The 26,715-nt window shown below is 40.8% G+C and overlaps 1 protein-coding gene across 2 annotated transcripts in view; it reads left to right on the top strand.

Moving 5' to 3' along the window:
• Positions 1 to 26,040, top strand: part of col5a3a (collagen, type V, alpha 3a) — a 42,499-nt gene extending 16,459 nt beyond the window's left edge. For both annotated transcript variants that reach the window (XM_063904005.1, XM_063904004.1), the window contains 61 exons: positions 203 to 322; positions 421 to 537; positions 639 to 692; positions 796 to 837; positions 1,279 to 1,341; positions 2,252 to 2,326; positions 2,461 to 2,544; positions 2,670 to 2,726; positions 3,033 to 3,086; positions 3,205 to 3,258; positions 3,374 to 3,427; positions 3,973 to 4,026; positions 4,266 to 4,319; positions 4,833 to 4,877; positions 5,960 to 6,013; positions 6,197 to 6,241; positions 6,455 to 6,508; positions 6,895 to 6,939; positions 7,292 to 7,345; positions 7,942 to 7,986; positions 8,351 to 8,404; positions 9,016 to 9,060; positions 9,198 to 9,251; positions 9,360 to 9,467; positions 9,994 to 10,047; positions 10,373 to 10,426; positions 10,520 to 10,564; positions 10,740 to 10,793; positions 11,120 to 11,164; positions 11,316 to 11,369; positions 11,490 to 11,543; positions 11,749 to 11,802; positions 11,905 to 12,012; positions 12,331 to 12,420; positions 12,710 to 12,763; positions 12,959 to 13,066; positions 13,385 to 13,492; positions 13,604 to 13,657; positions 13,839 to 13,892; positions 14,235 to 14,342; positions 14,477 to 14,530; positions 16,926 to 16,979; positions 18,328 to 18,381; positions 18,495 to 18,548; positions 18,646 to 18,753; positions 18,868 to 18,921; positions 19,007 to 19,060; positions 19,247 to 19,300; positions 19,396 to 19,449; positions 19,567 to 19,674; positions 20,073 to 20,126; positions 20,236 to 20,289; positions 20,374 to 20,481; positions 20,577 to 20,630; positions 21,155 to 21,190; positions 21,643 to 21,696; positions 21,797 to 22,097; positions 22,297 to 22,409; positions 22,567 to 22,635; positions 23,404 to 23,637; positions 23,830 to 26,040. In XM_063904005.1, coding sequence (XP_063760075.1) covers positions 203 to 322; positions 421 to 537; positions 639 to 692; positions 796 to 837; positions 1,279 to 1,341; positions 2,252 to 2,326; positions 2,461 to 2,544; positions 2,670 to 2,726; positions 3,033 to 3,086; positions 3,205 to 3,258; positions 3,374 to 3,427; positions 3,973 to 4,026; positions 4,266 to 4,319; positions 4,833 to 4,877; positions 5,960 to 6,013; positions 6,197 to 6,241; positions 6,455 to 6,508; positions 6,895 to 6,939; positions 7,292 to 7,345; positions 7,942 to 7,986; positions 8,351 to 8,404; positions 9,016 to 9,060; positions 9,198 to 9,251; positions 9,360 to 9,467; positions 9,994 to 10,047; positions 10,373 to 10,426; positions 10,520 to 10,564; positions 10,740 to 10,793; positions 11,120 to 11,164; positions 11,316 to 11,369; positions 11,490 to 11,543; positions 11,749 to 11,802; positions 11,905 to 12,012; positions 12,331 to 12,420; positions 12,710 to 12,763; positions 12,959 to 13,066; positions 13,385 to 13,492; positions 13,604 to 13,657; positions 13,839 to 13,892; positions 14,235 to 14,342; positions 14,477 to 14,530; positions 16,926 to 16,979; positions 18,328 to 18,381; positions 18,495 to 18,548; positions 18,646 to 18,753; positions 18,868 to 18,921; positions 19,007 to 19,060; positions 19,247 to 19,300; positions 19,396 to 19,449; positions 19,567 to 19,674; positions 20,073 to 20,126; positions 20,236 to 20,289; positions 20,374 to 20,481; positions 20,577 to 20,630; positions 21,155 to 21,190; positions 21,643 to 21,696; positions 21,797 to 22,097; positions 22,297 to 22,409; positions 22,567 to 22,635; positions 23,404 to 23,637; positions 23,830 to 23,976 — 4,455 coding nt within the window. In that variant the 3' untranslated portion in view covers positions 23,977 to 26,040. The remainder of the gene's footprint in view (positions 1 to 202; positions 323 to 420; positions 538 to 638; positions 693 to 795; positions 838 to 1,278; positions 1,342 to 2,251; positions 2,327 to 2,460; positions 2,545 to 2,669; positions 2,727 to 3,032; positions 3,087 to 3,204; positions 3,259 to 3,373; positions 3,428 to 3,972; positions 4,027 to 4,265; positions 4,320 to 4,832; positions 4,878 to 5,959; positions 6,014 to 6,196; positions 6,242 to 6,454; positions 6,509 to 6,894; positions 6,940 to 7,291; positions 7,346 to 7,941; positions 7,987 to 8,350; positions 8,405 to 9,015; positions 9,061 to 9,197; positions 9,252 to 9,359; positions 9,468 to 9,993; positions 10,048 to 10,372; positions 10,427 to 10,519; positions 10,565 to 10,739; positions 10,794 to 11,119; positions 11,165 to 11,315; positions 11,370 to 11,489; positions 11,544 to 11,748; positions 11,803 to 11,904; positions 12,013 to 12,330; positions 12,421 to 12,709; positions 12,764 to 12,958; positions 13,067 to 13,384; positions 13,493 to 13,603; positions 13,658 to 13,838; positions 13,893 to 14,234; positions 14,343 to 14,476; positions 14,531 to 16,925; positions 16,980 to 18,327; positions 18,382 to 18,494; positions 18,549 to 18,645; positions 18,754 to 18,867; positions 18,922 to 19,006; positions 19,061 to 19,246; positions 19,301 to 19,395; positions 19,450 to 19,566; positions 19,675 to 20,072; positions 20,127 to 20,235; positions 20,290 to 20,373; positions 20,482 to 20,576; positions 20,631 to 21,154; positions 21,191 to 21,642; positions 21,697 to 21,796; positions 22,098 to 22,296; positions 22,410 to 22,566; positions 22,636 to 23,403; positions 23,638 to 23,829) is intronic.
• The last annotated feature ends 675 nt before the right edge of the window (positions 26,041 to 26,715 follow it).

Below are 26,715 nucleotides of genomic sequence, written 5' to 3'. Positions count from 1 at the left end.
CAGCAAGCAATTAACTGCACACCTGTCAACCTATCCTGGGTAATCAACACATACCCATAAAATCAAACTGTTTCGCTAACATTCTTATTGTGCAATACAAAATGTGCTTAAACTCGAAAGCACGGGGCGCTAATGAGAAGAGCTCAGTGTCCCCTGCTATATCTTTGCTATGACTCATTTGAGCCCATGTGTTGGTCCGCAGGAGGACAAGCCAGTGAAGGAGCCAGTAATGGAGGAGCATGGAGAGGACCTTTACGGAGACCTCTACGATGATCTCTCAATTTCCACGGTAACAGTGGGCCCGAATGTAACAGATTATGAGGTAGGTTAATTGAAAATGCAATTGACTTCACAGCACAAACAAATTACTAGTTTATTTTGGTATTTACAACACCTGAATGGATTTTTATTTCTTAATAGGTTCTTGATTATGAGTATTACAAGAATGACACAGAGCCAGAGTATGAAGAGTATGAAGTATACGAGGAAGGCTTTGACTTTGCAGAGCGGGAAAGAGCAGAGACATGGGATGCAGAGGTAAATCTCAACGTGAAGTACCTCACATCACTGGTCACAACTTCAAATGCCAGTGTCAAGTGATTTCTAAAGATCCACATCCATCTGTTTCTCCTCCTCAGGTTGAACTCAGAGCAGAGAAAGGCCAGAAGGGAGAGCCAGCTATTATGGAGCCGGTGAGATGCAAGAGACATTTTATGAACAGCATAGTAGCTTTAGTTAAAAGCATGGGAAGAAGTTGATCCTCTCCTAATTTCATCTATCTGTGCCTGTTTCTAGGGCACAATAGCAGAAGGACCCCCAGGACTACCAGGACCACAGGTAAGCCTGTTCCCTGTCTGAATACAGAAGGAAATTGAACTTTTGACAATGCCTTTTCTCAGTAATTGAACAGTGGCACAATGAAAAATAAGCAGGAAGGTCCAGATGTGGTGCAAAATGTTTACAAAATTGGAATGTAGTCATCAGGATAGGAAATAGGATTTTCAAGGACGACAACCCTAAAAATACACCCCTGCACTTTAATGAAATGCAATAGGACACTTTGATGAAAACTGTTTCCTAATATTTAGTATACATCTATTACCACGCAATGCAGTGCATCATTACTATTAAGTAACCATATTTGAATTCAAAACTACGTAAAGGAATGAAAAGGAATTATTGTCAAGCTTTTGAAGGGTTAGGATAATACATAGAAGAAGATAACGAAATATTCTTAAATAACTATATGTTTCAGTGCTGTGTACGTTTCCATTACAGGGGCTCTTCGGCCCAGCTGGACCAACAGGTCCTTCAGGACCCAGTGGAGATCCTGGTGAATTGGTAAGTGCAGCTTAGGCCTTGACCTGGGCCGACACCATTTTAACCCCTTCACCTTTGGGACAAAGCTGTGGGCTAAACTGTGAGGTCAGATCCAAATATGTGAACTGAACCTACTGGAAGTTGACTCACATGTTTGACCTGATTTGTGTGTGTGTGTGTGTGTGTGTGTGTGTGTGTGTGTGATTAGTTTATGATTCATCAAAATGGAACACACTCAAACACACACACCACGCTCTGTGATTTCCCAGTTGTTGATGGGGTTTCTACCATTTTGCTTTGCAAAAGTGTTGATGACAGTTTATTACCACTGAGAGACACATAGCTTGCAAGCGCATCACTTACATTTGTACTGTATCTCACACTCTCTTTCAAAGCCTTATGACTAACTATTTAGTTATATACAACAAATGTTAACAGTACTGTAAATGTTGCGCCGTAAGATAATTGTTTCCTAAAAAAACTCAACTTGAACACAATTTATACATCAAATATTATTTGAATATGTGATGCCTTTGTATGGTAGAATTTAATATCAGCACTAGCCCCTTGGTCTTCTTTAAACACCGGTTTTGTAGGTATTATAAGAGTCAAATCCATGGAGGAGGAACTTGCCTCCTTTGTTCATGCTAAAGCATGGGGCTGTTTAAAATACTTAAGCCTGTTCACTAGAGATTTACATATACTATTTACCTCTTTAAGGATTTATTACATTTAATAATTATTGGAATTTCCTGTAGAAATTCAAGACATTATGTAAACAATCTCAAGTGAAAAAGAATCCAATGTGGTAAGATAGTAAAAAAAAAATCCACTTCTGCTTCACTTGTTCGTGGAACAAGTGTCAGATAAAATACAAGAATCACCCTTGATCCAGCCAATATTTATCCCTTTTCCCTCACTATCTTTTTAGGGCCCCCCAGGACGTCCTGGTATTGCTGGGGTTGATGGGATTCCGGGTCCTCCAGGAACCCTGTTAATGCTACCAGTAAGACCTTACAGCATGCTGGCACCTATTGTGGTGTAATACCATTACCACAAGGGGGAGCTGTGTGATTGAACTTCATTTACATTTGGGGAATCCTGCAGTGTGAACTGACTCATCTTTTTCATTGCCTCAAGTTCCAGTATGGAGGTGATTCTCAGAAGGGACCAGTGGTGTCTCCACAGGAGGCACAGGCCCAGGCTATCCTGCAACAGAGCCAGGTACACTCATCATCAGTGACTGTTGATATTTTCATTCTACACTTTTAGACCAATTTGTTGCATATTAAAAGTAAAAAGGTATCCTGTGCAGTATACATTAACATCCTGTTTTGTTTATCTTCCAGCTGTCACTGAGGGGACCTCCAGGTCCACTGGGTCTTTCAGGGCGACAAGGCCCAGTGGTAAGACACTCCCTGACCTTGACCAAATTTGCCTCGTGCCTCAGGGGCTTCTGCAACCTTTAACCTCAACTTCACATTCTGCCTCATCAGGCTCAAGCCGTACTCTCTCCCTCCCATCCTACCCACATCATTGTGCATGCTCAGTATGTTCAAATTGCTTGTGAAATCACTGCAGAGTTGCAAAACATGAACATATTTGTATTATGATTTGTTCTCAGCTCATTTGAATTTAGTTAGTTTGTTGCTGAATTTGAGTTAAATTGCTCTGTTGCATCGTGTCATGCTTTAATTACATTTATTTTGCAGGGACTTCCAGGATCCACTGGGCTCAAAGGAGACCGGGGAGACAATGGCCCCCCTGTAAGCCCCCCTGTTATTATTACTTGATTTTTTATCACACTATTGATTTCTAATTGTCCTTTTGATTTCCTTTTAAAACCTCTTTTTGTTTTTCTAACTCTATTTCCTTCTCATTTAGGGATCAGCAGGGTTGCCAGGCCCTCAAGGAATTAATGGAAAGGCTGGAAAGAGGGTGAGTATTGCAGGGTTAAACACTCAACATGTCTCTGTACTTACTGTTAAGAGCATCTTTTGTAAGAATCACCATGAAGCAAAAAAACATTTCAACTGGATTGTGTATCATATAGGGGCGCGCAGGAGCAGATGGCGGCCGTGGAGCGCCAGGTGAAACAGGTTCTAAGGTAAGATTTTATTGATCTAACTGCACTGCAATGCAGGCGGTACTTTAAACTAAGTCTTTAATGCTTATAGGATATTAGTTGAGGTTATAGCTGTGCAAATGTTACATTGACAGTTGTTACACCTAATTGCTTAGTTTTGATGTACTGTTACCGTGAACACAACAAGACCACACATGTTTAAGCAGCAGGGTCACACACACTATCTTCACATGCAAGTGTAAGCCTTTAGGTATCCAGCAGCCCACAGCGTTTTATGTACATTGACAACAAAGCAACTCAATATCTAACAGCTGCAGGAAGAGTTAGCAAATATATCAGGCTCCCTTGATGCTGTGTCTGACAGAAGAACAGAGTCTTTATCAGTCAAAGCAGCATTTCAGCAGACCTAAAGCTAATCTGAAAGCTCCCTCTCCCCAACACATACGCAGAGCAGATGGGAGGCTCTGCCAGGGGAGACTTTTAGGACAATTCTGCTAATGTTTACACATTACCATATGTTTGTGTCTTTCAGGGTTTAATGCACTTTCTTCTCCATTACTTTTCAGGGTGACAGGGGTTTTGACGGCCTGCCAGGTCTCTCAGGAAATAAGGGACACAGAGTGAGTGAGATGTGTTAACCTAGCATGTCACTGTATTTATTTAGTCATTTATGCATTTACACCTCATGCATAAATACCTTACATATCATATGGCAGGTGGTTATTTGCACATTATGATCGTGATCATTGTGATTTATATGATGACAGTGTATACAGAAACAAATGGTAGATTGTGCTGTGCTAAAATTAGAACATTCCTAAATATCTTGAGGGTTGTGGCTAATGCTTTTATCTTGTAGGGGGACAGAGGAAAGCCGGGCCCTCATGGGCCTGTCGGAGAGCCAGGAGAAAGGGTGAGTACACAGTATTACTTTCATCAAAGCAAGGCTAAATTCTTCTCGCAGTATTGCTTTGTTTTTCTTATTTAAATAGCCTTTTCAGATCAGTGAATCAATTCTACAAACTAACTAGATGGTAAAGCTTTACCGATCAAAGTAAGCTTAACTGAAGTCATAAACTGTTCAATCTTTTTTTTGCAAGGCACCGGACTGAGTGCATTCACAATCAAGGTTTGCTAAAGAAACGAGAGCTACGCTGCGCATCCCTGACATAGAATTGAAAATATGAAAGAAAGAAATCTGTCAAGATAGTATCAATCCATGCAGGCGGTCGGGGGAAATTTGAGAGAGCAGTCTATTAGTCTTTGCTGGAAGATAGTTGAGCCTTATCTGTCAGGCAGTGAATTTCTATAATGAGCTATTTTCAAAGATTATGTCTGTGGGGATATAAATGTATCCACACCTGAGACTGATTGAAAGAGGTGCATGACATTTTGGTGTTGAATCTTTTCCATCTTGTTATTTCAGGGATCTGATGGACCTGTTGGGCCAAGAGGGCAACCAGGCGAACCTGTGAGTAACCCCATCCGTGATGATATGTCCTCTTGTGGTGCACATAATGCAGTTCATGTTTATTGCTACTCTACAGTAAAAAGGTAAATGTAAAAAGATATGGATCAACTCTTTGCATTAGATTTTCAGAAAAATACAATCACAAAAACCCTGCATGATATTATACGATATACAACAACAATAAAAAACTAGGACAATCAAACCTTTTTAATGTGATACTGCCACAGTACTCACCGTAGCATAGAGAGAAAAGGTCACTGGGAAAAAGCATGCAGCTTGAAGACAAGAACGTAGAAAAGCACAACATATATTCAAAATCTGTCATAGAGACTCTACCTGTGAGGTAGCTTTAGATCACAGAGCGACCTCTAGTTTGAAAATGCCTTGTTGAGGAAGCTGCCGTTTTTCCTCTGTACTTCTGCAGTGAACACTGGTTTATTGGTTATGACTCATACTCTATCTCCCTCCCAGGAGGTGAGGTTGAAGCACAGCGGGGTTCTGTCCCTCCAAATGGATCACCAATGCAGGACAAACTAGAGTGCAATAGGACATGTTAGGAAAGCTCTGTTTAAATACAAAGATACAGTGCATGAAAGGAGAGGAGTTGGCTGGTTTGATGAGAGCGATAGAGAGGAAATGATGGGAAAAGTGAGGCAGCAAGAGACAAATGCGAGGCAGAAATTTGGTTGGTGTTGAAAGAGATAAGAGAGAGGAAAGAGGAAGGAGATGGAGTAGGAGAGGGGAGAGATAAAAATCCTGGCCTGAATGATTATATTTCCATATCAATCACTTCCCAGGAGATCACAGATGTGGCTTTGGAACAGGTGGCTTGGCTTGCCTACAAAGAGGAGGGCTGACAAAAACAGAGCACACCAACACAGGCTTGTGCTGTCGTTATGGCTAGCACATACAAACATACAAAACTAGATGCCCCCACTTACACATAGTTAAATACATTATTTTTCTCCCCCTGTTTTTCACTCTCTCTCCGTAGTTCTGATTTCTGATTAGGTATTCAGCACTCAATCCATCTTATCATGAATGCAGGTTAGCTTCTTAGTATTTGCTCTGCTTTTCCCCAGGGCTCTCGGGGTCTTGTCGGACCAAGGGGGCCACCTGGCCAGCCTGGCCAGTCGGTAAGTCAACATCGCCCTCATTACAAAATCACAGCTATTTAGTCTTTTCAACTCAATCAAAGGTCCTTTAGTGCTTGGAATCATCAATATGCCACTGAATATAAACAAGGAAACAATCAAACGTTTTTCCGATTAAACTTGGACATTTCATCCATTGTTTTCTGACATCTTGTATTTTTTCAGGGTATTCTTGGAATGGATGGAGTACAAGGGTCCAAGGGCAACCTGGTCAGTCCTGCTACCTTTATAACATACTGTAATATGTGTATAAATATTTATATTAAAAATGAGCATGTTGTTAACAGCTATAGAAACATCAGATGGTATGGTATGGCTTTGTCTGGCCTTTTAATTAACCTGTTACCAGTCATATGATGATGACCTTATGATATATATAATGTAGAGGCAGATTGTGTGACTTTCAGTATTTGTTGTTGGCAGGGTGCAGCTGGAGAGATAGGGCCCCCAGGTCAACAGGGAAATCCAGGAGTACAGGTACTATAACAATACAAAAAAAATGGTGCTGATGATCATAAATCTACTAACTACACATCCTTTAACTGTATTTAAGTCATAAAGACATTCTTCAAATAAGTACAATCAGCAGTCTGTTTGTACAGTTCGTTCTCTCTCTCTCTCTCTCTCTCAAACATTTCCAGTTCCTGTTATATGTATTACTCCAGCTGAAGGTTGATTTGTTCTTTTACAGATTTGAAAATCCTTGGGCATATTGGGCTTTTACAAGTCTTTCACATTCAAATTGCATGACATTTAAATGTAATGACAAAATACAACTGCTTTGATTACTTCATTTAAAAAATATTTTTGCAAAAGCAAGGCCCTGTGCCATTTAACCTGATTGATGCTGTGTTCTGGTCCAGGGCTTGTCTGGTGCTCAGGGTCCCATCGGATTGCCAGGGGAGAAGGTAGGTTGCATGTCTCTCACTTAATTTCACAATTAAAGCTGTGACCCTGTGACCCGTCATCACGTAACCCAGGCCAATCGAGCTGCAGAGGACAATCCAACCACTTCTAGCTCCCATTCAGACAAGATACGGCTAGACAGGAAATCAATATCAAAGAAACACACACACACCGGCCTTGGCCACTGCACATGGGGGGGCTAGACTGAAAAAAGGAGAAAAGTGGAGACTAAGTCACAAATAGAATCTTTTTTGCAAAGAAAAATTTGAAATGTGGTATCGAAGACATAAGTTAAGGTGCTATATTTTACCGTAAGCTCATCTCAGTATTCATTCTTCTTTCTGTCACATACAGGGTCCGCAGGGTAATTCAGGCATGCAGGGACTACCAGGCATTGATGGTCCTACCGTAAGTATACACACACATATACAGGCATTAGCACAAATACATGTATCCATGCATACCTTTGCACAATCAGTATATATATATAAACAAATAGGCTCCACTAAGCTCAAGTGACTCAATGGCAGTAACATAAAAGTCTACAACACTTTTTGACACTGATACATTGTTTTCCAAAGCTCACAATAATTACAACTAAATAGCCATTTATGTATGCACACCCTAAAAGTGTATGTATTACAATTTGCCCTCCTACACTTTATGTGTTCTACCAGTAGGGGGACACATGAAGCATTTAAGGAATTGATCCATATCAGGATGAGCTTTAGGAAATCATTTCTAAAAATTGCAAAGGCAATGCACAGAAATGACTTTAGATTGCAGTTAAGACACATTTTTATGAGTTTCACTTAATGTTCTTTGTTTTGTTCTGCAACGCTTTGTAGCACACAATGTTTTTATGGTGCTTTAGTCTCAGTGGCAATGGCATTTCCTCTTTTTCATTGGTTGGTTGCACATGGAAATTTCCATCAAGGAGTAATACAATAATTAGTAATTTTCAGCGGTTCTAAGTCACTCTGATCCCTGACATATCATTTCAGGGTCACCCAGGAAGAGAGGGTCCCACGGGAGAGAAAGGCATCCAAGTGGGTAACTGAATATCTGAGGCTATAATGTTGTGTCACAGCAAGATATCAAAAGTGCAATATCATGGTGTTTCTTGCAATCTGTTGTAACTGTGCACTCACCTGGCACAATAAAGCTCCCTCTTATCATTATAATCACTATGTTCCTACAATGTCATTGACTTCATAGTGAAAAAGCATTAGCTCATTAGAGTCAGCAGCATGCACTCATTAGCATCATCAGCTTTTTCCTGTTTGAGAATGGTTATTGACAATCAAAGATAGGATACCGTGACTGAGTGCAACGTGTACTAATAACTGGTCTGACAAATGCATTTTTTCTGGCAGCGACTGTCTAAAACTGAACGCTTTATTTTGTATGTAGGGTTTACCAGGTGCTCAGGGACCTGTTGGGTACCCAGGGACCCGTGGAGTCAAGGTGAGACCTAAATGCATCACGATCTCTGGTGTAATGTTTACTGTGATGTGTATTCTCTCGCACATTTTACTCTGCAAGTGTATTTACCTGTGATGGACAAGCTGTTTCAGTCTATGACTGACAGGTGACAGGTGGAGGGAAAGCACCGCGTTTCTCAAGGGGGTTGCTAACAACAGAGTGAGGAGCTTTTGACGGATGGGATAGATGTTGGAGTCAGATAGAGCAGAGCTGTGTGGAGCTGTCCATTCTGACAGTGTGCTTTTAAAACTGGTAGAATAAAAGTAAAGTTATCATGAAATAGAATTCTGCTTTGTGTTTGTTCTGTTACATCACACATCTGGTAGTTTATCTGGTAGTTTGGCTTGACATAGTTTCAGGGAAGCCTGACCTTGTTGGCAATCATGTATGAAATGAATGTAAGGTCAATAACTACTCAATAGCATAGCAATGTTAGGTCAAGAGCAAATCAATACACACTTATAAATCATTTCAGTGAGTAAGATGTGGTATTGCTGAACATGCAGACAATCAGTTATTTTCTTTGTGATGTCCAGAGTAGCCTTGTAACTGATGTGAGATTTTTGTAAAATAACTGTTTTCCCACTTCACAGGGAGCGGATGGAATTAGGGGTCTAAAGGGGGGCAAAGGAGAGAAGGTGAGAAAAACTTGTTTCTGTGGTTGTAGAGCTGGTGTATTGTGACTGGAAGAAGATTTGACAAATGACAATGTAATGATGTCATTTATCATTAAATAACTTCTATTTAAACATCATCTCTCCTCAATGCATAACAGGGAGAAGACGGCTTCCCTGGGTCAAAAGGTGACATGGGAATCAAGGGAGACAGGGTGAGAGCGCCCACAAATCACAAGCCTCAGTACCATTTTCTCACTTTTTCTCCAATGGAGTGGATATTAAAATGGTCATTTTCATTCTACTTTCATCCTTGATTTTAGGGTGATAATGGAGTTCAAGGTACCCGTGGAGAGGATGGACCAGAGGGGCCTAAGGGCCAGTCAGGACCCTTGGGAGAATCAGGATCGATCGGAATAGCTGGAGAGAAGGTTATTATTATTTTTTAAACAATTTCAATTACATTACAAGTCAAGGTTTGGACAAAATAGAGAGAGGGAGGGAGATCAAATAGTCTGCTAGCATAAGGAACATTTGTATCTAAATGTGCACTGTGTTGCTATAGTTATTAGTTATTGTTGATATGGAGATACGCACTGGAGGATTGCTTTTTAAATGTTGTTTTACCTGTACAATGACAATAAAGGAATTCAATAAAATTGTAGAATTACATTACTTTATCCCAAAGGTTTTTAATAAAATAAGTGTCTGAAAATCACAACAATCCTGGACATAAAGATGTTGAATGCCCTCAAGCAACTGCCACTAAACCAGTGTGAATATATTCAGCAATGTTGCCATCACTATATGCATCAATCTGGCTGCATTGTTGCATGCATAGTCAGCAGCATTTTATATACATCTTGTAATTTTTATGTACTTTTCTTCACATACATATCACCACACATATCATTCTCTAGTTTATGTTTTCCTCTTATTCTGCCTGTCTCTCTCCAGGGTAAACTTGGTGTGCCTGGATTGCCGGGATACCCAGGAAGACAAGGTCCTAAGGTGATTTAACATTGATGAGTTATCATGATCAGTTAACGTCTCCTCTGGTTCCAGCAAGATGAGTGTCTTTGCCTGGACTGTTTCCTGTCTGATTAAAAATAAAGGATGATAAATGGCTTTTTAAAAAACGCTATTTTATTAATAGTTCATTAGTGACATCAATTCATTACATGTTGATGAATGGTGTATTTAAGGCTGTGTTGAGCACCATGGATTAAATTTGCTTTAATTTGATACAGTAGTTAATTATATGTTAATGAGGCATCGGGGGTGATGTGTGATGAATCGAGGGCTGAGGCTGATTAACCTCTATGTGTGTCTCCAGGGATCACTTGGCTTCCCTGGAGGGGCCGGTGTCTCAGGAGAGAAAGGACGAAGGGTGAGGACTGTTGTGACTTTTTAGCACATTAACACGGCTTCAGATTTTTTGTGTGTGGGAGCTGATAAGTAATTGTTAACCTCTATAATGCAGGGTCCGGCTGGTCAGGCCGGGACTGGGGGCCAAAGAGGTCCTAATGTAAGTACACCTCAAGATGCTTCCTCTATGTATAAATCAGTATGTGCTTTAATTAGATACCATCAGTTTACAAACTGTAACATAACTGCAGGGCTTTCATAGCACAAGTTGTTAATCTCACCCTACCAGATGAGTTATGCATGTGCTAATCAGACTGTTGTTTGTTTTCTTATAGGGAGCCCGGGGGGGAAGAGGAGCAAGGGGGCCCACTGGAAAGCCGGGAGAAAAGGTGTGCTTAGACTGAGACATGCACACTCACACTCACATACAGACATAAAGAAAGACATATGCACATACAGTTACACATTAACACACACCTGGCTGTCTCATAAAGTATGGATCAATGTGCAGATTAATTGTTGCCGTTCACTTTAAGATGATGAGGCACGTTGTTCAGTGAAAAGTGATTGTCTGACAGGTTATGTTTCAGACTACACACTCACCCTCTTACACCTTCTTGGAAAAGCTAAAAATGTGTTTGCAGGCAAGAGCCTTAACATGTTGGAATGGCTCCTATTTTCCTACTGTGTTTTTTATTTGTATTCTGCCTTGTAGGGTTCTGTTGCACAAGATGGTCCTCAAGGATCACCCGGAGAACAGGTAATCTTGGATAAGAATGTACATATACTGCCTAAATAAGACAAGAGATGCACATCATAGAAAACATATCTTTGAATTAAAGAAACAATCTCATAAATCAGTGCGAGAGAAGCAAAGGGGGTTGAGACTGATCTGTGTTCAAATTTTCCAGGGCCCCCAAGGACCCCAGGGAAGAAATGGCGAACCAGGAACAAAAGGGCCTAATGTGAGTTGCCGAAATGCCTGTGCTGTGATTTAATGTTTCTAATTTCTACTTCATCCCATGTTTTATGCTCATGTTTGGTTCAGTTCATAACAATGATGTAAGAGATGTATTTCTTTCCAGGGTCTACCAGGCAAAGATGGATTACCAGGTCATCCAGGCCAGAGAGGGGAACCAGTGAGTCACCTTAAATCTCAATAAAGCTTCATATTTAGCATTTTATTTTATCGCACTGCATGTGTAAACACAGCAAAAAGTTGAAAGCTATGACTTCAGCACTGAATGACTGTAGTAAGAGTGCAAGTTGAGTGGCTTCCCTGTGTGCGTCTAACTGACTGTTTCAACCATGAGGGTAACCAGAATCACTCTTGTTAATTTTCAGGGCTTCCAAGGCAAAAATGGACCCCCCGGTCCCCCAGGTGTTGTTGGACCACAGGTAAGGGGAACAAACTATTGTTAATTATTTGCCATATAAGATTACATGTTTTGTGATATGCAACTTGCTTATTGTATGCGATATATAACTTGCTCATTTCAGGGCAAATCTGGTGAGACAGGACCGACTGGAGACAGAGGCCATCCAGGTTCACCGGGACCACCAGGTGAACATGGTTTACCAGGATCTGCCGGAAAGGAGGGCGCCAAGGTGAATAGTTTTCATCACAATGACAGGATCCTAATCACCTGCCAGCATCACCTTATTACTGTTATATTCAATAAAGCCCAAGGACTCTCTCAGCACTGCCAGAATATCTTATCTCCTGGGTCTCATTCTTTCCTCTAATTTGCTAATAAATAAAAGAGGAAACCACACGGTGTTGAGTGTATTATGGCTCATAAAAGATAAATGTACTTTCTTGGTGTGACTTTCGGGTTGGTGTGATTTATGAATGCATAAGGGCCTGCTGTCTGCTGGCTTCTTGCCTTATATCTAATCACATGTGTGTGTATGTGTGGTTACCAGGGAGACCCAGGTCCATCAGGAGCTGCAGGGAAAAGTGGTTCTGCAGGGCTACAAGGCTTCAGAGGGAGCAGAGGGACCACTGGTGCAATGGTAACGCAAACTTCCATAAATCTCACATCCTCACCATCACTCAATGACAGCTAAATATTCTTTGGAAATGTGCATCTTGCAAGTAATCACATTTGAAGTTAAAATGACTTTAGACAGTTTTGCAATGTCAAATCTGGACGGACAAACACAGACTCACAATGTGAAATCAATACCAACATTGCTGTTACGGATGGTAAAAAGTGTGCTAATTACATAAGAGTTTTGCATATGAAAACTGATTTCTTAAAATTATTGTTTGAGTGTGACAGTTCTCTTTGTTTCTCTCCAGGGTCCTGCAGGTCTGAAGGGGGGAGAGGGTCTACCTGGTGTTGCAGGACCTGTTGTAAGTCTCATTTTATTAAATTGCTTTTCATCCCATCCCCTTCTCTCTGCCCAAGGTCTATGTGGTATAGAATGCTGGGATATATGAAGCATGAGGTTGTTTCCATGGTGATCCCTGATCGTGACCACCGCATTAAAACGAAGAGAGTGTCAAGTGACATGCTCACCTCAACTCTCTATCTCCTCCTATTTCCAGGGTGCCACTGGGGAGAGGGGCCCCGCTGGGCCGGCTGGTGCTATTGGCCAGCCAGGAAGGTCTGGTGGAGTGGGTCCTGCTGGGCCGATGGGAGAGAAAGGCGAGCCAGTAAGATTTGGAACATTGCAAATTTTTGTTTCTTAGGCAACAATATCCATGAATACATACTGTACCATCACCTCCCACCATTGGGTAATAAACAACACATGCTCTTTCTTGGAATGTGTCATTATGAGACTTAGAGCAGGAGAGTGGTAAAGGAGACAAGGAGATAAAGCAGGTTGATGAAAACATGTGATCAAGCCTGCTTGGGTGAAAGTTTCCCTCCTGTTATGATATATTAATCAAGGTGTCACGCTGCTATATGAGGATAATAAATATTGTGGCATTTGCTTGAAGTCTGTGGTTTTCCCATCTGTTCCCCAGGGAGAGAAGGGGCCTGTGGGGCCTGCTGGGAGTGATGGGGAACAAGGACCTCTTGGGTTGCCAGGTGCTGCTGGATCTCTTGGACCTCCTGGAGAGGATGGAGACAAGGTAGATAGATGGAACAGCCAGCATGGACTGCAGCACTGCTATAAAGTGATGGGGACTTTTGGGCGTAGTTGTATCTGTGTTTTATTCACATGTGTGCATTTGTCTCCATAGGGCGAGACAGGAGCATCAGGCCAGAAGGGCGGCAAAGGAGACAAAGGAGAATCTGTGAGTATGAATATTAGGCCAATAGTCTAATAGGCATCACATCATTACATCGCAACGCTAGGACGTAGAGGAAAAACGTCTTAGAATTTGTATACAGCAATTTATTGTGGTGGAATGAGCAGATGGTTTTGGTAACATTTTTCCTACATCAGATGTGTATTAAACTACCCTTCTGTTCTAGGGGCCACCTGGACCTGTTGGAATCCAAGGTCCTGTGGGCCAACCAGGACTGACAGTATGTTATAAACTCAAAATGCATTATAGAAAAACAGTTGTATAATATTATTAAGAAAGAACACAGGTACAAACAATGCAGCGGATAAGAAACACATCCTGAATCTAACTTTTCCAAGACCTTTCTCAGGTATAATTTTAGAACAAAGCAAATGAAGATTGGTAGAAGAGGTCCATTGGGGATAATTTGTCACAGTTTAGGCAATGCACGTTTTTGAGGGGAGGCTTTGGATAGAGGCCCTTTTTTTGGGTGGATACTTTAAAAATGTAGCTTACAGAGCCGCTTCCTCAAAAGTTGCCTACCTCAGCTTTAACAGTGCTGACCTGTCTGTGTTTATTTCAGGGTGCAGATGGTGAGCCAGGTCCTCGTGGGCAGCAGGGCATGAACGGGGCGAAAGGAGATGAAGGACACAGAGGATTTAAGGGGGCATCTGGTCCTTCTGGACTACAGGTAAAATGTACTATCCTATCATAAAACTGGCAGTATCCCATGGGCGCTTTTCTAATTTTACAGTTATACTTTAGTTTGTACTGGTTTCCATTTCATGTATGAGACTGCAATCCTCACCATATCTACATTTCTAGGGAATGCCAGGACTACCAGGGGACAAAGGAGAGAACGGGCATGTTGGCTCAATGGTAAGCACTTTTCAGCATTCCAAGCACATACAACACCAGTGTCAGTCTCGAGGCTTTTCTCAACACCACTTTACTGTCTTCTTACACTTTGCTTCATACTTTTTATGACGTTAAATGGTCTGTGTCTTGACTGATATTGGATCTCGACATAACTTTTCTTCAGTTTCCAAAAACATTTGAATATGTTTTTACACTTGTCTTTATTTCCTCTCCAGTATCTAGCATAAAGCAACGTAGTATGAAACTGTGTAATGGTTCTTTTGTTAAGATCAAAAGCATTCATTAGTGGAAAAATAATTAATAATTTACTAGGAATTTTTGATGTGTAAAACAGAACTTCTGCAGATCATTTACATGTCTGTTAACGGTTTGGAAACTCTATGGCTTTTGAGGAGATGTGGGCCATTCAGTACAAGGGAACTAAATGGTCTGAGATAATTACCCAGCTCAGTTTTTTCTCTGAGTTTCAAACAGGTGGTACTGAAATGCGTAGTTATTGCCAGGAAATTAAAGCACTATTTCATTATTGTGGGTGGTCCTAATATGGCTGTGTTGACGCTACTTTTATAAGGTATACCTAAATCAATCATGTTATGGCACCAAATTACATGTCTAAAGAAACACAATGAAGTTGTTGAGTTGAGTGAAATTTATAAAAATCATTAATAATTAAATCTTCAAATTAGTAAATGGTATTTGTGTTAGTATAACAACAATGACTTAATGGGAAACTGAATAAAGGAAAGGGTTAATTTGCTCCTGAATACTGAAAGCTTTTATTTCATAGCCTCGACACCTCTAGACACAAAACAAACTAATCAGCCTCATCTGTAGAGAAACTGAGGAAAACTGCTAAATTGGTTTCCTAAGAATAGGAATATCTCAAAGCAGACATTTGACTGGTTACTGATGGTTCTAGTAAGCTACTAAGCTAGTAAGCCATGCCAGTGAGCCAGGATTCAAATTTATAAATCATATACATATTATAATCATGACACAATGACACTTTTAACAATTGAACAATGCTTACACTTCGTGTGGGGTTTGAAGTGTTATTCAAATCAATGAACATCCATAAATAGCTGTGCTAAGTAGCTGCAAACTAATTAACCATATTACCAAGGCATACTGTGTTATTATGGTGGCTGTGGAAGAATACAGCCGTAGGCTAGAAACAAATACTCTTCAGTGAATTGCTCTCAGATGCTCTCCTCATATCTCTTGTCTGTTGGCATTAGTCATATATTTACATTATCTGATAAATTGATATCCACAATAATGATTGCAAAAACAGAAACCTTACAACCTATAATAATCTCAAGTTGTGTTTTTGATTTTGATGGATCTTCAAGGCTGAGTGTGAATGACAGTAGACCATGACCATGCAAGAAGGACGTAAAGAAATGTAAAGGATAAATAAGAAAAGAGAGAGTCACAGAGAGGACGCAGTGGAGCAATAGAGTGGAAGGAAGAGGCGGGGCTCTGGCTGTGAGCAGGAAGACGGTGTGACAGCTGCTAATCAGATTAGCCTCAGCCTTGGCTGTCTAATGAGCATCCTCCTTTGTGACAGTCATCTCACAACGCTGTCAACCATGAACACATTTCAACAAGATTCCTTATAGCTCTTCTTTTCCACAGCCAGATTACGGAGGCAATGCATTAGAATGGAACCAAAACAAAGGGAAGAAACAGAGAAAGACTGAGAAAAGGAGAGAGAGAAACACTAAGAAACGAAGAGAGGAGAGAACAGAGGCTGGAGACTCAGTGGGAAAGTTTCATTCAAGTGTGAGCGTTGCGGATCACAGAATTCTCCCCTCTAATGCTCAAGTATCTCTCCGCCAGAAGGATATGTGTTTCTTCAAGTCCCACACAGTGTCTCTCTGGGCAGATTGTGTGTCGGTCTGTCTCTCTGACTCTACAACACAACGCTCCCTCCAAGACTTCGGACTGATTCCGAGCACAGCTCAACATCTACTCAACTGAAACTGAAGCCAAGCACAGTTCGGATTAATTGCTTGCTGCTCTCTCTTGAGCTGCACAGAAAGTCAGATGCCGTCACTGTGGCTGAGAGAATATGCTTTTTCACATCACATTATAGAAGTTTCTTATTAAAAAAGGGAGAATAAGAGAAAAGGGTAGGAGGGAGAATCAGAGCTTGTGTCATATTGAGGGTAATGACCTGTCTGGATGTCTTCATCATGTCACTACGATAATGATCATAGACACTGGGGCCATTGCATAAGCAATTCAGCATGGCCCGACTTCAAACACACATTTAATTTAGGGTGCACTAGCGAGTTTCCAGCTCAAACTCTTATGTTTGTGTTTTATTGATGTGGGTCATCATTTTCATCTGCACTGATATCCTAATATGACATTATATCTCTCTCAACAGGGGCCTCCAGGACAGCATGGCCCACGGGGACCTCAGGGGTCAAGTGGTGGAGAGGTAGGGTGCAGCATGACTTTCTAAAATTACATATTTGTATTCAGATGTCAGCATGACTATGGTTATATTACAGACATCCCATTGAGCACGGAAAAGAGTGCAATCAAAACACATATATAGGTAGAATGTGGGGCAAAATTCAGTATGTTTATGTCAACATGCCATCATATCCATAACTAATTGTCAGTATTTCTCCAAAACATTAGAAAACATACGATTGTTCATTTCATATGATAATGAGCAATACCAGATATCAACATTTGTTCACATTTCTTTTTTTGGATAATTCATTGAGGTTTGCAAAAAATTGCCTATTGTTTAATTAATAGGATTAAGTGGGCGTCATTGCATTTTTGTTTCTGTAATGCAATATTGAAATAACACACCCTGTGTAAGGATTGGAGCTTTATTATTTTAAAGTGATGGTAGTTGCATGCCTTTTTGGACAGTTTATTAGCTTTGGAATCAAGAAGACCACCATTGAACACACAGGATTAACTACCTTTCAAACTGAACAATAATTTATCATTACTCACATCATGAACTTTATATTTCCCCTACACTCATCTCTTATACAGATCCACCCAGATCCCCTATACTGCTTTTGAAACTTCAATTATTAAACACTATTAGAATACAATTCCTGGGAGAGAGTTATATTTACTGCTCTATGAATCATTAAGAAGTATTGGACTATCATCCCTGAGAGGCAGTTATATTTACCTCTCATAATGGCCATCTCGCTGCAGCCTTTCACACCGTCAATTATTCAGCATCAAGCTGCAGAAATCTGTGTGTGCCACGCTAGTGCTTCCTCACAGGAAGCATGGAAATACAGCGGTGCATAAATGGTGGGATCCATTAATGGATTTATACAGGATAAGCGGAAAAGAGCGAAATGGTGGAGGGATGTCATGTGAGGAAAGCAGCTGACAGCAGGAGCTCAGTAGTAGTGTGTGGCTGTACTCAGCTATCATGTTTGTGCACCCTACCGAAGACGTGCTTTTACTGGGTTTGTCTCAAGAGGGAGAGCACAATACACTGACAAACTTACATGCACGCTAACATCTATGCGCATACACAAACAAACAAACAAAATGGTGGAGAGGGGGACATAGAATCCACCCTACTGTGTGACTCAAACATTATCCACATAGCAAACCTGACACTCAGTTTTTTCCTTGTGTTGTGATAATGTGATGTAGATTCAGCATTCTGTGAGCAGAACTGCTGACAAACAACAACAACAAACTGCACCAAGAACTTGATAAAAAAAAAAAAAGTCAAATTCATATTTTAAACTTGCCCTTGTTTTATGATATTTTGCTTCCCTCTCCACTTGCCACAGGGCCCACCTGGAATAACTGGTGGAGTTGGTCAGCCTGGACTTGTTGGAGAGAAGGTCAGCATTTGCCATTAGCAACCTCATGGAATGATGGTGCAGTGTGAATGCAGGATGTGTGTGTGAGTGTGTGGGGTGTGAATTTACCTTACTGATTGTTCCTTCTTTACCAGGGAGAGGATGGGGAAGCTGGAAACCCTGGGTCAGTTGGAGAGACCGGCATTGTTGTGAGTTCCATGACTTCCCCCTTTCCTTCATATCTTGCTCAAGATCATAATTTATTAGCCCTTTCATTGATTGTCATTTCACATGCTGGTTTCTTAGGGTGGTAAAGGCGATGTGGGGGAAAAGGGTGACTCAGGCCCACCTGGTGCAGCTGGGCCTCCAGGACCCAGAGGAACACCGGGAGATGACGGACCCAAAGGCAACCTTGTGAGTATTTCTCTCTCTGAAACAGTTATTTTTTTCTTGCTTTAGTTGTTCTGTCAAACAGTTATTGCTATGCCAGGCACACAATGGTTTCTTACTCACTGTTTTTAACCACAGGGCCCAATTGGATTTCCTGGAGATTCAGGTCCCCCTGGAGAAGCTGGCGTCAATGTGAGTATTTGTTGTTATTTTTGTTTTATTATACATTCATTAACCTTTTAATTGCTAATTTCTTCTACGTACATTTTCTCTCCAGGGAGTAGATGGTGGCCCTGGGCCTAAAGGAGACAATGGAGAACCCGGCAAAGCAGTAAGCATTTTCTTCCCACTTTGAACATGTTGACAGCACTAGTAGCTTTATGCTGTATGCTTAGCTAAAGTCTATATTCTCTGTGTCATGTTGCCATTTTGCCCATTATTAAAAGTTATTCTCAGTTTAGTGACAAGTTGGACATTTTTTTCTTTTTTAACTAATTCCTTTTTCTGTTATTTGCAGGGACCTCTAGGAGCCTCTGGAGAGCCAGGTCCTTCAGGACCTCCTGGGCGGAGGGTATGATAAATATATTATATACATTCGTGAGCTTTGTGTATTGTATATTTATGTTATTGCCATTATCTCAACAACATTCTCTTTCTTATCCCCAGGGTCATATAGGTCCCGCAGGAAAAGAAGGGAAGCAGGGCATGAAGGGAGCCAAGGTAAAGTTAATGGCTTGCACTGAGCCCCGGGTTAAGGCATGGTGCCTTACAACAAAACCTTTCAGGTGTTTTTATGCCTAACACCTCACTTTGTGTGTCCATGCCTCTGGTTTGTAGGGGACGTTAGGAGACCATGGTCCTTTGGGGAAGACAGGCCCAGTGGGACCCCAAGGGGAGCCAGGGAGGTCTGGCCCAGAAGGTCTTCGAGGTATCCCAGGCTCTGCGGTCAGTACACAAGAGAAGAGGAAATTCCTGCTCACTTTTGTTAATTTCCAATGAAATGTTGGCTACTACTGACACGTTTTAGTCCTTAGCCTTTCATCGGGTGAATCATCAGAAAAGAATTTGTACAATACATTGAGGGTGTGTCAGCCTTCACAATTAAATATATTTTTCGATGAAAATGGGAATAACGATGCCATAATTATATCCTTCGAACACTGTGAATCATATCACAGTATAGGTCAAAAAGATCACTATTACATTTTTGTTTTTTCCAAATCAGACAGTTCTAGAAGAAACATAACTGACAATAGTTAACATAAGGTAGCATTTGTGTTTAACCTTGTCTTCTGTTTCTCTTGAGCCAATATCTAATTCTTATGTTTGTTTGTTTTTTGTAGGGTGAGCAAGGTTTAAATGGGCCACCAGGACAAACTGGACCACCAGGACCAATAGTAAGATCCTTATAATTGGTTGTTAATGAAGCTTGGGACATTTATAATAAGAAATCAAATGAACAGAATCTACAGCATTGACAAATAACTAATCTTTGATTGTAAACAGGGGCCACCAGGACTCCCAGGTTTAAAAGGAGACCCTGGAAACAAGGGAGATAAAGTGAGTGTGTCCTTGACAAAAATAACTCTCTGTACTAGCCTTAACCCTGGGAAACAATACTGATGACCACGTCTCTGTCTGCAGGGTCATGGAGGGTTGATCGGTCTAATTGGACCCCCAGGAGAACATGGCGAGAAGGGAGACAGAGGCCTGCCAGGGAACCAGGGGAGCCGAGGGACTAAGGGAGATGAGGTATATTTTATTGCAACCTCTATGGATACATGTGATACACTTTTGCAAGGAGGAAGTTCAGTGCACCAACAAGATATGCTTGTCATTATATCTAGGGTGCAGGCGGCACTCCTGGTCCCACTGGCCCACTGGGACCACCTGGACTGGCAGTAAGTGACATAGCTGTTACAACAATATTTACTTATGGTCTGTTGAATTGTGTCAATACATATTTGAATCCTTTGTTCAAGATTCTGCAAGTGAAAAAAAAAGAAGATATTTACCGGTAGTATAAACAGCATAAAAATGGATTCAATGAGGCTTTTAAACAAAGCCGCTCACCTAGTACAACCACTGTTCTATAACTCTGATCAACATTGGCTGATCAATTCTTCAGTGAACTCAATGAGAACTCATTAAAAAAGGTCATAAAATGTTATGATCTCAGGGTTTTTGCAAGTGATTCCATCTTCAATAACTTAAGCACAATTTTAAAGCCCTTTTATTACTCATTTCTACTCAGCAGTGATAGCAATAATATTGTCCATAACTTGCCCTGTCAAGCAGGTGCCTTATTTTCTGGTGAATAGTTGAAGGGTATTGTTCAGTGCTTATTTAGGTAATTAGAAAGTTATCTAACATTTTAATGTTATTTATGTCTTAACTGCTCTTTACTCCTCCTCTCCAATTTTAGGGTGCAGCTGGTGAGAAAGGATCGAAGGGAGAAATAGTGAGTTCAGTAATCTGTCTTATTTATTTGTACATTGCCATTTCTGTACATTGCTGATTGGCTAGCATCTGCTGGGAACATCTGCTGGGTAAGAGAGAAAAAGTGTGTTTGTTGGCTTAAATGTACCATGCTTGATAATAATAATGCTCTGCTGTGTTTACCACATGTCTTTGGAACTAAAAGCCTGCTGTATAGCCACAATTGCCTTGTGTGGGATTTTCCATCAGGCCCTTTTAATAGGCTTTGGTTCTAGTGTGTACAATGTTATAAAAACCACTACAGCGTGTCTTGAGAGCCAAGCTTTGACCACAGAGTGCTGATGCACACAGCTGGATAATCCTATAAAGCAGCAGTCATATCTGTCCGGATAAAGCAGGGATTTAGCCAAGTGCGAGTGGTGTGACTAGGTGAGACATGACTGACACAAAGTTTTGTCCTCTCCTTTTCTTCAGGGTCTCGTTGGCCCCAGAGGAGATACAGGCAGAATTGGCCTCCCAGGACCCCCAGTGAGTAACATCAGTTATACACATCATGGCCTTCGCAGTGCCAGCTTCACCCTCTTTCATTCCTTATTATATGTTGCTCACCTATCCGTTCTACCTCCAGGGACCCCCTGCAACAATGATTGAGCCCCTGCCCATCAGGGAGGGCAGGCGAAAGAAACGAAGGCACTCGGATCGGGCAAGAGGAGGCGCTTCATCCAAGGAGGAGGATGTGGAGCTGGATATGGAGGAGTTCCTCCAAGGAGATCAGCCTCTGGAGGATGCTGAGGGAATGGAAGAAGTATTTGCCACCCTGTCTTCCATGAAAACAGAGGTGGAGATAATGAGAAGACCCCTGGGTACATTTGAGAGCCCTGCCAGAACCTGCAAAGAGCTAATGATGGTCCAACCTGACTACAAAGATGGTATAAAAGACATTGCTTCTTAATTTATATCTGTTTCACCACCTTAAAAGTTGTATCAAGGAAAAATAATCCAGTAAAACTAGAACCCATTCTCTAACATACACTCCTTTTTAAGCCAGCTGTTTGTTATCATCTTGTTGATGCAGTAATTATATCAAAATCCAAAACTTGATTGACATGTTTTTTGTGCATTTTCTAGGAGACTACTGGATTGATCCTAACCAGGGCTGTAACCGAGACTCCATCAAGGTCTACTGTAACTTCACAGCTGATGGAGAGACATGTCTCTACCCTGACAAGAGGATTGAGAATGTAAGTCTGTAATCTCTTGCTATCAGCCTTTACAAAGCCAACCACGTCATATTACATCAAGGCACAAATCCTTCCCTATATCCCTTGAGCTTAAAACTTTACTCAACATCCTGCCCTTCCCCCCCCTCTGCGTCTCCCTCCTGCTTTCTCTGTCCAGGTGAAATTAGCAGCATGGAACAAAGAGAAGCCTGGAAGCTGGTTCAGCCAATACAGGAGAGGAAAGCAGGTAAAAAAAAAAACTCCTCCCATTTATCTCAGCTGGCTCCAAATGCCAGGTAGGCTTTTTCATCTAAATTACTAATCTTAATTGTGAGTGTTCGAATGATACCCCTGCATATGATTGAGGTGCAAGCATTTGTACTACTGTATTCACATGAAAGGTTAGGCATGCGGGTGTCTGTCCTTCCAAGTGCACATGATTGCATGTGAACATATTTTTGTCTATTTGCAAATTGTACAATTTGGTATCAAGTTATTAGACTTTATGCAATGAGAAAACTAATTTGATATTGCCATGAGTTGATTTCAGCCTTCTGGATGAGTCACTGAATGCTAGCTCTCTCACCGACTAGCATTCAGGATAGCATGCTCATAACTCTGGCCTTTCAAGAGTACCTGATCAGAGGTCTCAAAACCATCTCAGACAATCATAAAGCTGCCAGCACAATTACAATTCACTGCCTTTCTTGCACTATGTCCTTAAATCTGCATAGGTTTTTTTTCCTCCACTGAATGTCCTCAGTTGTTACAATACTTTCCTTCTGCTTTCTGATTCTGAAAAGGACTATTTCACCCTTGCTTAAGGAAAGTCATCAGTTAGTACAAGCAAGGAGATTTGTAATTAGGTGCTATAGTGAAAATCAAAACTTATATTTGTCTGAGGCAGATTATAGGCAATGATGTGTTTTTCTGTCGATTCAACTCTTACAGTATAGAGGAAAATTGTTTATGCAAGTATTTTCCTCATTCTGGATTCTGTATGTGTGTCATCTAGCTCTCCTACAGTGACAGGGATGGGAACCCTGTGCATGTAGTTCAGCTGACCTTCCTGAAACTATTAAGTGCCACAGCCAAGCAGAGCTTCACCTATACCTGCCAGAACTCAGCCGGCTGGTTTGACAGCACTTCCCGCTCTTACCAGCTTGCCCTCCGCTTCCGGGGCAGCAATGATGAGGAGCTGACACAAGCCAAAAGCCTCTTCATTAATGCAGTGCATGATGGATGCCAGGTCAGTGCAGAGACATGCCAGAAGAAGGGGCTAGCTAGACAAATAACAATTAGCCTTAATGAAAGTAATGTGTTTTTCAATTGTGTTTCTGTTGTCAAATCACATAGGGATTTGTGGCAGAGAGTCGGGGGCGCTAGTAAGTCGTATTAAGAGAAGCAAATTCTAATAATGGCTTTCATTTTTCTCTTTCAGGTCCGTAAAGGTCAGGAAAGGACTGTTCTGGAGATCGACTCCCCCTCGGCAGAGCTCCTCCCTATTATAGATGTGGCTCCAGTAGACTTTGGCAAGAGCAACCAGAAGTTTGGGTTTGAAGTTGGACGAGTATGCTTCAATGGTTAACATCTTGCCAACCAGAAACAACAAAAAAAAGACCTGCATAGCAAGTTTTACTAAAAGAAAATGGACTTGAACTGCTTCCCCAGCAATATTTATTATATCATGCTCCTGTATGTGTTGGGTTTGTGGTATATTAATTTAAGACTTTTCCGTGGCCAATGAAATAGGTTCTATGGCTTTACAACAATAAGAAGAGAGGCAAGAAAGAGGACATGTACCAATGGGAACAAAGCACATTTACCAAAGGGAAATATTTCCAATTTGATATATTTAATTTTAAGTGTTTTTCTTTTCTTTTTTCTCACTGTTGTGCTTTAATTTATCCTTTAGAATAATGAGGACCGCACCACTTTACAATGACCACTTATCAAGACAACTAACAAGACAAATGTGTCCGATAGCAGTAAAGAACAGTCTGTCACTCTGTGTATGGGTCTGTTAAGTGGTACTTTTCAGACCTCGGATGAACTGGTTGCTACCTAATGTTTTACAAAGACTGCAAAGGAATAAATCAGAGACGATGTCATACTCATTTGCATGCTCAGATTTCACTCTAATGACAATTGCATAGCAGTTGTGGCCTAGCCTAGCATATTAATTCCACACAAGCACCATAATTAATTTCCTGCGTGCAAGAATGATAAATTGTCCTTTTTACCCTTCAACTGCAGTTTGCTCAGTGAATTACCTTGATTAGTATTCAATAGGCATAGCTAGTTATTGAACCCGACACTTACTTGAAAGGATACATTTGTTTCCTTTATTTGACTGGTTTCCTCTATAGGTTTAATTATAAGCTTTTTGAGCCATCCATGTTTATAAGGACTACAGTACTATATATGTCAGACTAAAATCCTTTCTACTGTGCTATACTTGCAATTACATACCAGAGCATCAAGGTTTTGGGATTTTTCAGGGCAAGAATTAAGAGCATGCTAATTAAAACTGTCTCTAGACTTAACTGCACTTCTTTATTCTTTATAAGACATTTCACGCATCTCTTGAAAGCATTTTATAACTGCTGACATATTTTTTTTTTCGCTTTTACGCCACACTCAGAGGCTTTTGTATCTCAGTTTTGTTCATATGTTTACATTTTGACAGTATGTTGCCATTAATTTGACATGATTTGCTCTTCAGTGGTGCTAAAGACGATTCTGTTCATTTTGTGTCCCTGTGTTTGTGTCTTTGTGGGCAGGATTATAGGACTAGAGCGGGAGAGGGTTATTGCTCTTTCAGCAGGAAACACCCTCAGAGACTGGGGACTAGTCTACTGTGTTTTTGTTCTGGCGGATTGTGCCAATGTCACAGGGCCAGTAAAAGGAGGTTGGGCACAATTCAGAGCAATGTGGTTGATAGCTTTAAAAGGTAAAATGTATCCTAAACCACATTTATATCATGCCATTCCACAAAAAAGGGTTGCATAACAAAATGCAGTTGTAGTCTAGTCCATGTTTGGTACTTAAACAAAGGAAAAGATGACAAAACAAACAACAAAATATATCGTTGTTTTTCAGAAATTATAGAGCTGAGAACCAAATATTCTTAAATTACTGTAGGTGCAATTATAATGCCATTTTATTCCTTTATTCACGGCCTCTCAAACAGCTCCATGATTTGTTTTTAGATTATCTTTTAACTACCGTTTGTTCCACATTTCGTCCTTAACAGAGACTTCTTCAAATATACAAATGGAGCTGTCAATTTTACAACATTTACATATAAATGTGAATCCTATTTCATGAAAGATATTCCCTTTAGCAAATGAAATCTTAATGCTCAGTCTACCTCCTCCGTCTTTAACAGTAGACCGTGTGCCCAGTATGTGTAATTTAGCAAAATGCTGCCATTGTAATATTTGTTTCACTGCATTTAAATATTCCAGTAATGAACTCCTCTCCTTCGGTCTGATCCTGCTCTGTTCCTCCTGTGAATAGTGTTTGTTGTACTAATTTTATATACTGTACAGTTATTCTGAGTTCCTAATGAGCAGTAACCGGCTGCTTAAATGAAAAACAAATTCATTTGTCAAAAATTGATGTGCAAATAAAAACAAAAAAGAAATCATTCTCTTATCTTTTTCCTTTCCAGACCCAACAGGTGGGTTATAACAATATCCACGAGAGCATGTGGCTGTCTGCTGTGTCCAGTTAGAGTGTAATGTACAAACAAGGCTCTTCATTATCAACTAGTTCTGAAACATTCCCTCAACAAGCTTGCAATCAGCATCCACACAGCCAATGTAATCAACTATGATTTGCTCCTCAGTTCATTTATTTCAATTAGCTCTGTTTAAGTCCTCCAGGGGGAAGCTGGGGAGAAAACCAATGCGGGGGATGGATGGTGAAAACCAGAAAAGAGGTTGGTAATGAAATGGCTGAGGATGAGAAATGTGGCCGTCGAGAGTTGGTCAATTTAGTCGAATTTGAGCTGTTTTTGATGGGTGTAAGACAAACAAAGACAAATGGCTAAAGTCGCAATGACTGCTTTGTTTCTAAGCAGTGTCTGAATTTCTTTGTACGCATTCACATTCTCTCTCTCTACATCTGACTACATATCTCTGTTGCTACAACAAACACACACGCGAGAATGGTTTTTTGCTACATCTTCACATGCACGCTCAGAAGTCTATTCTCTTGCACACACATTACAGGCCCAATGTTCAAGGTTAGCGTCAATGTTAGAATAAAGGTTACGATGTTATTTTTTTTCTCCTTTCTGTTCCCTTCTACTCAATTGAAT

This window comes from Eleginops maclovinus, chromosome 16 (assembly GCF_036324505.1).
Source record: "Eleginops maclovinus isolate JMC-PN-2008 ecotype Puerto Natales chromosome 16, JC_Emac_rtc_rv5, whole genome shotgun sequence".
Taxonomy (NCBI): Eukaryota; Metazoa; Chordata; class Actinopteri; order Perciformes; family Eleginopidae; genus Eleginops; species Eleginops maclovinus.
The sequence above is the reverse complement of the archived record's forward strand: the minus strand, read 5'-3'. Positions and strand labels throughout refer to the sequence as shown.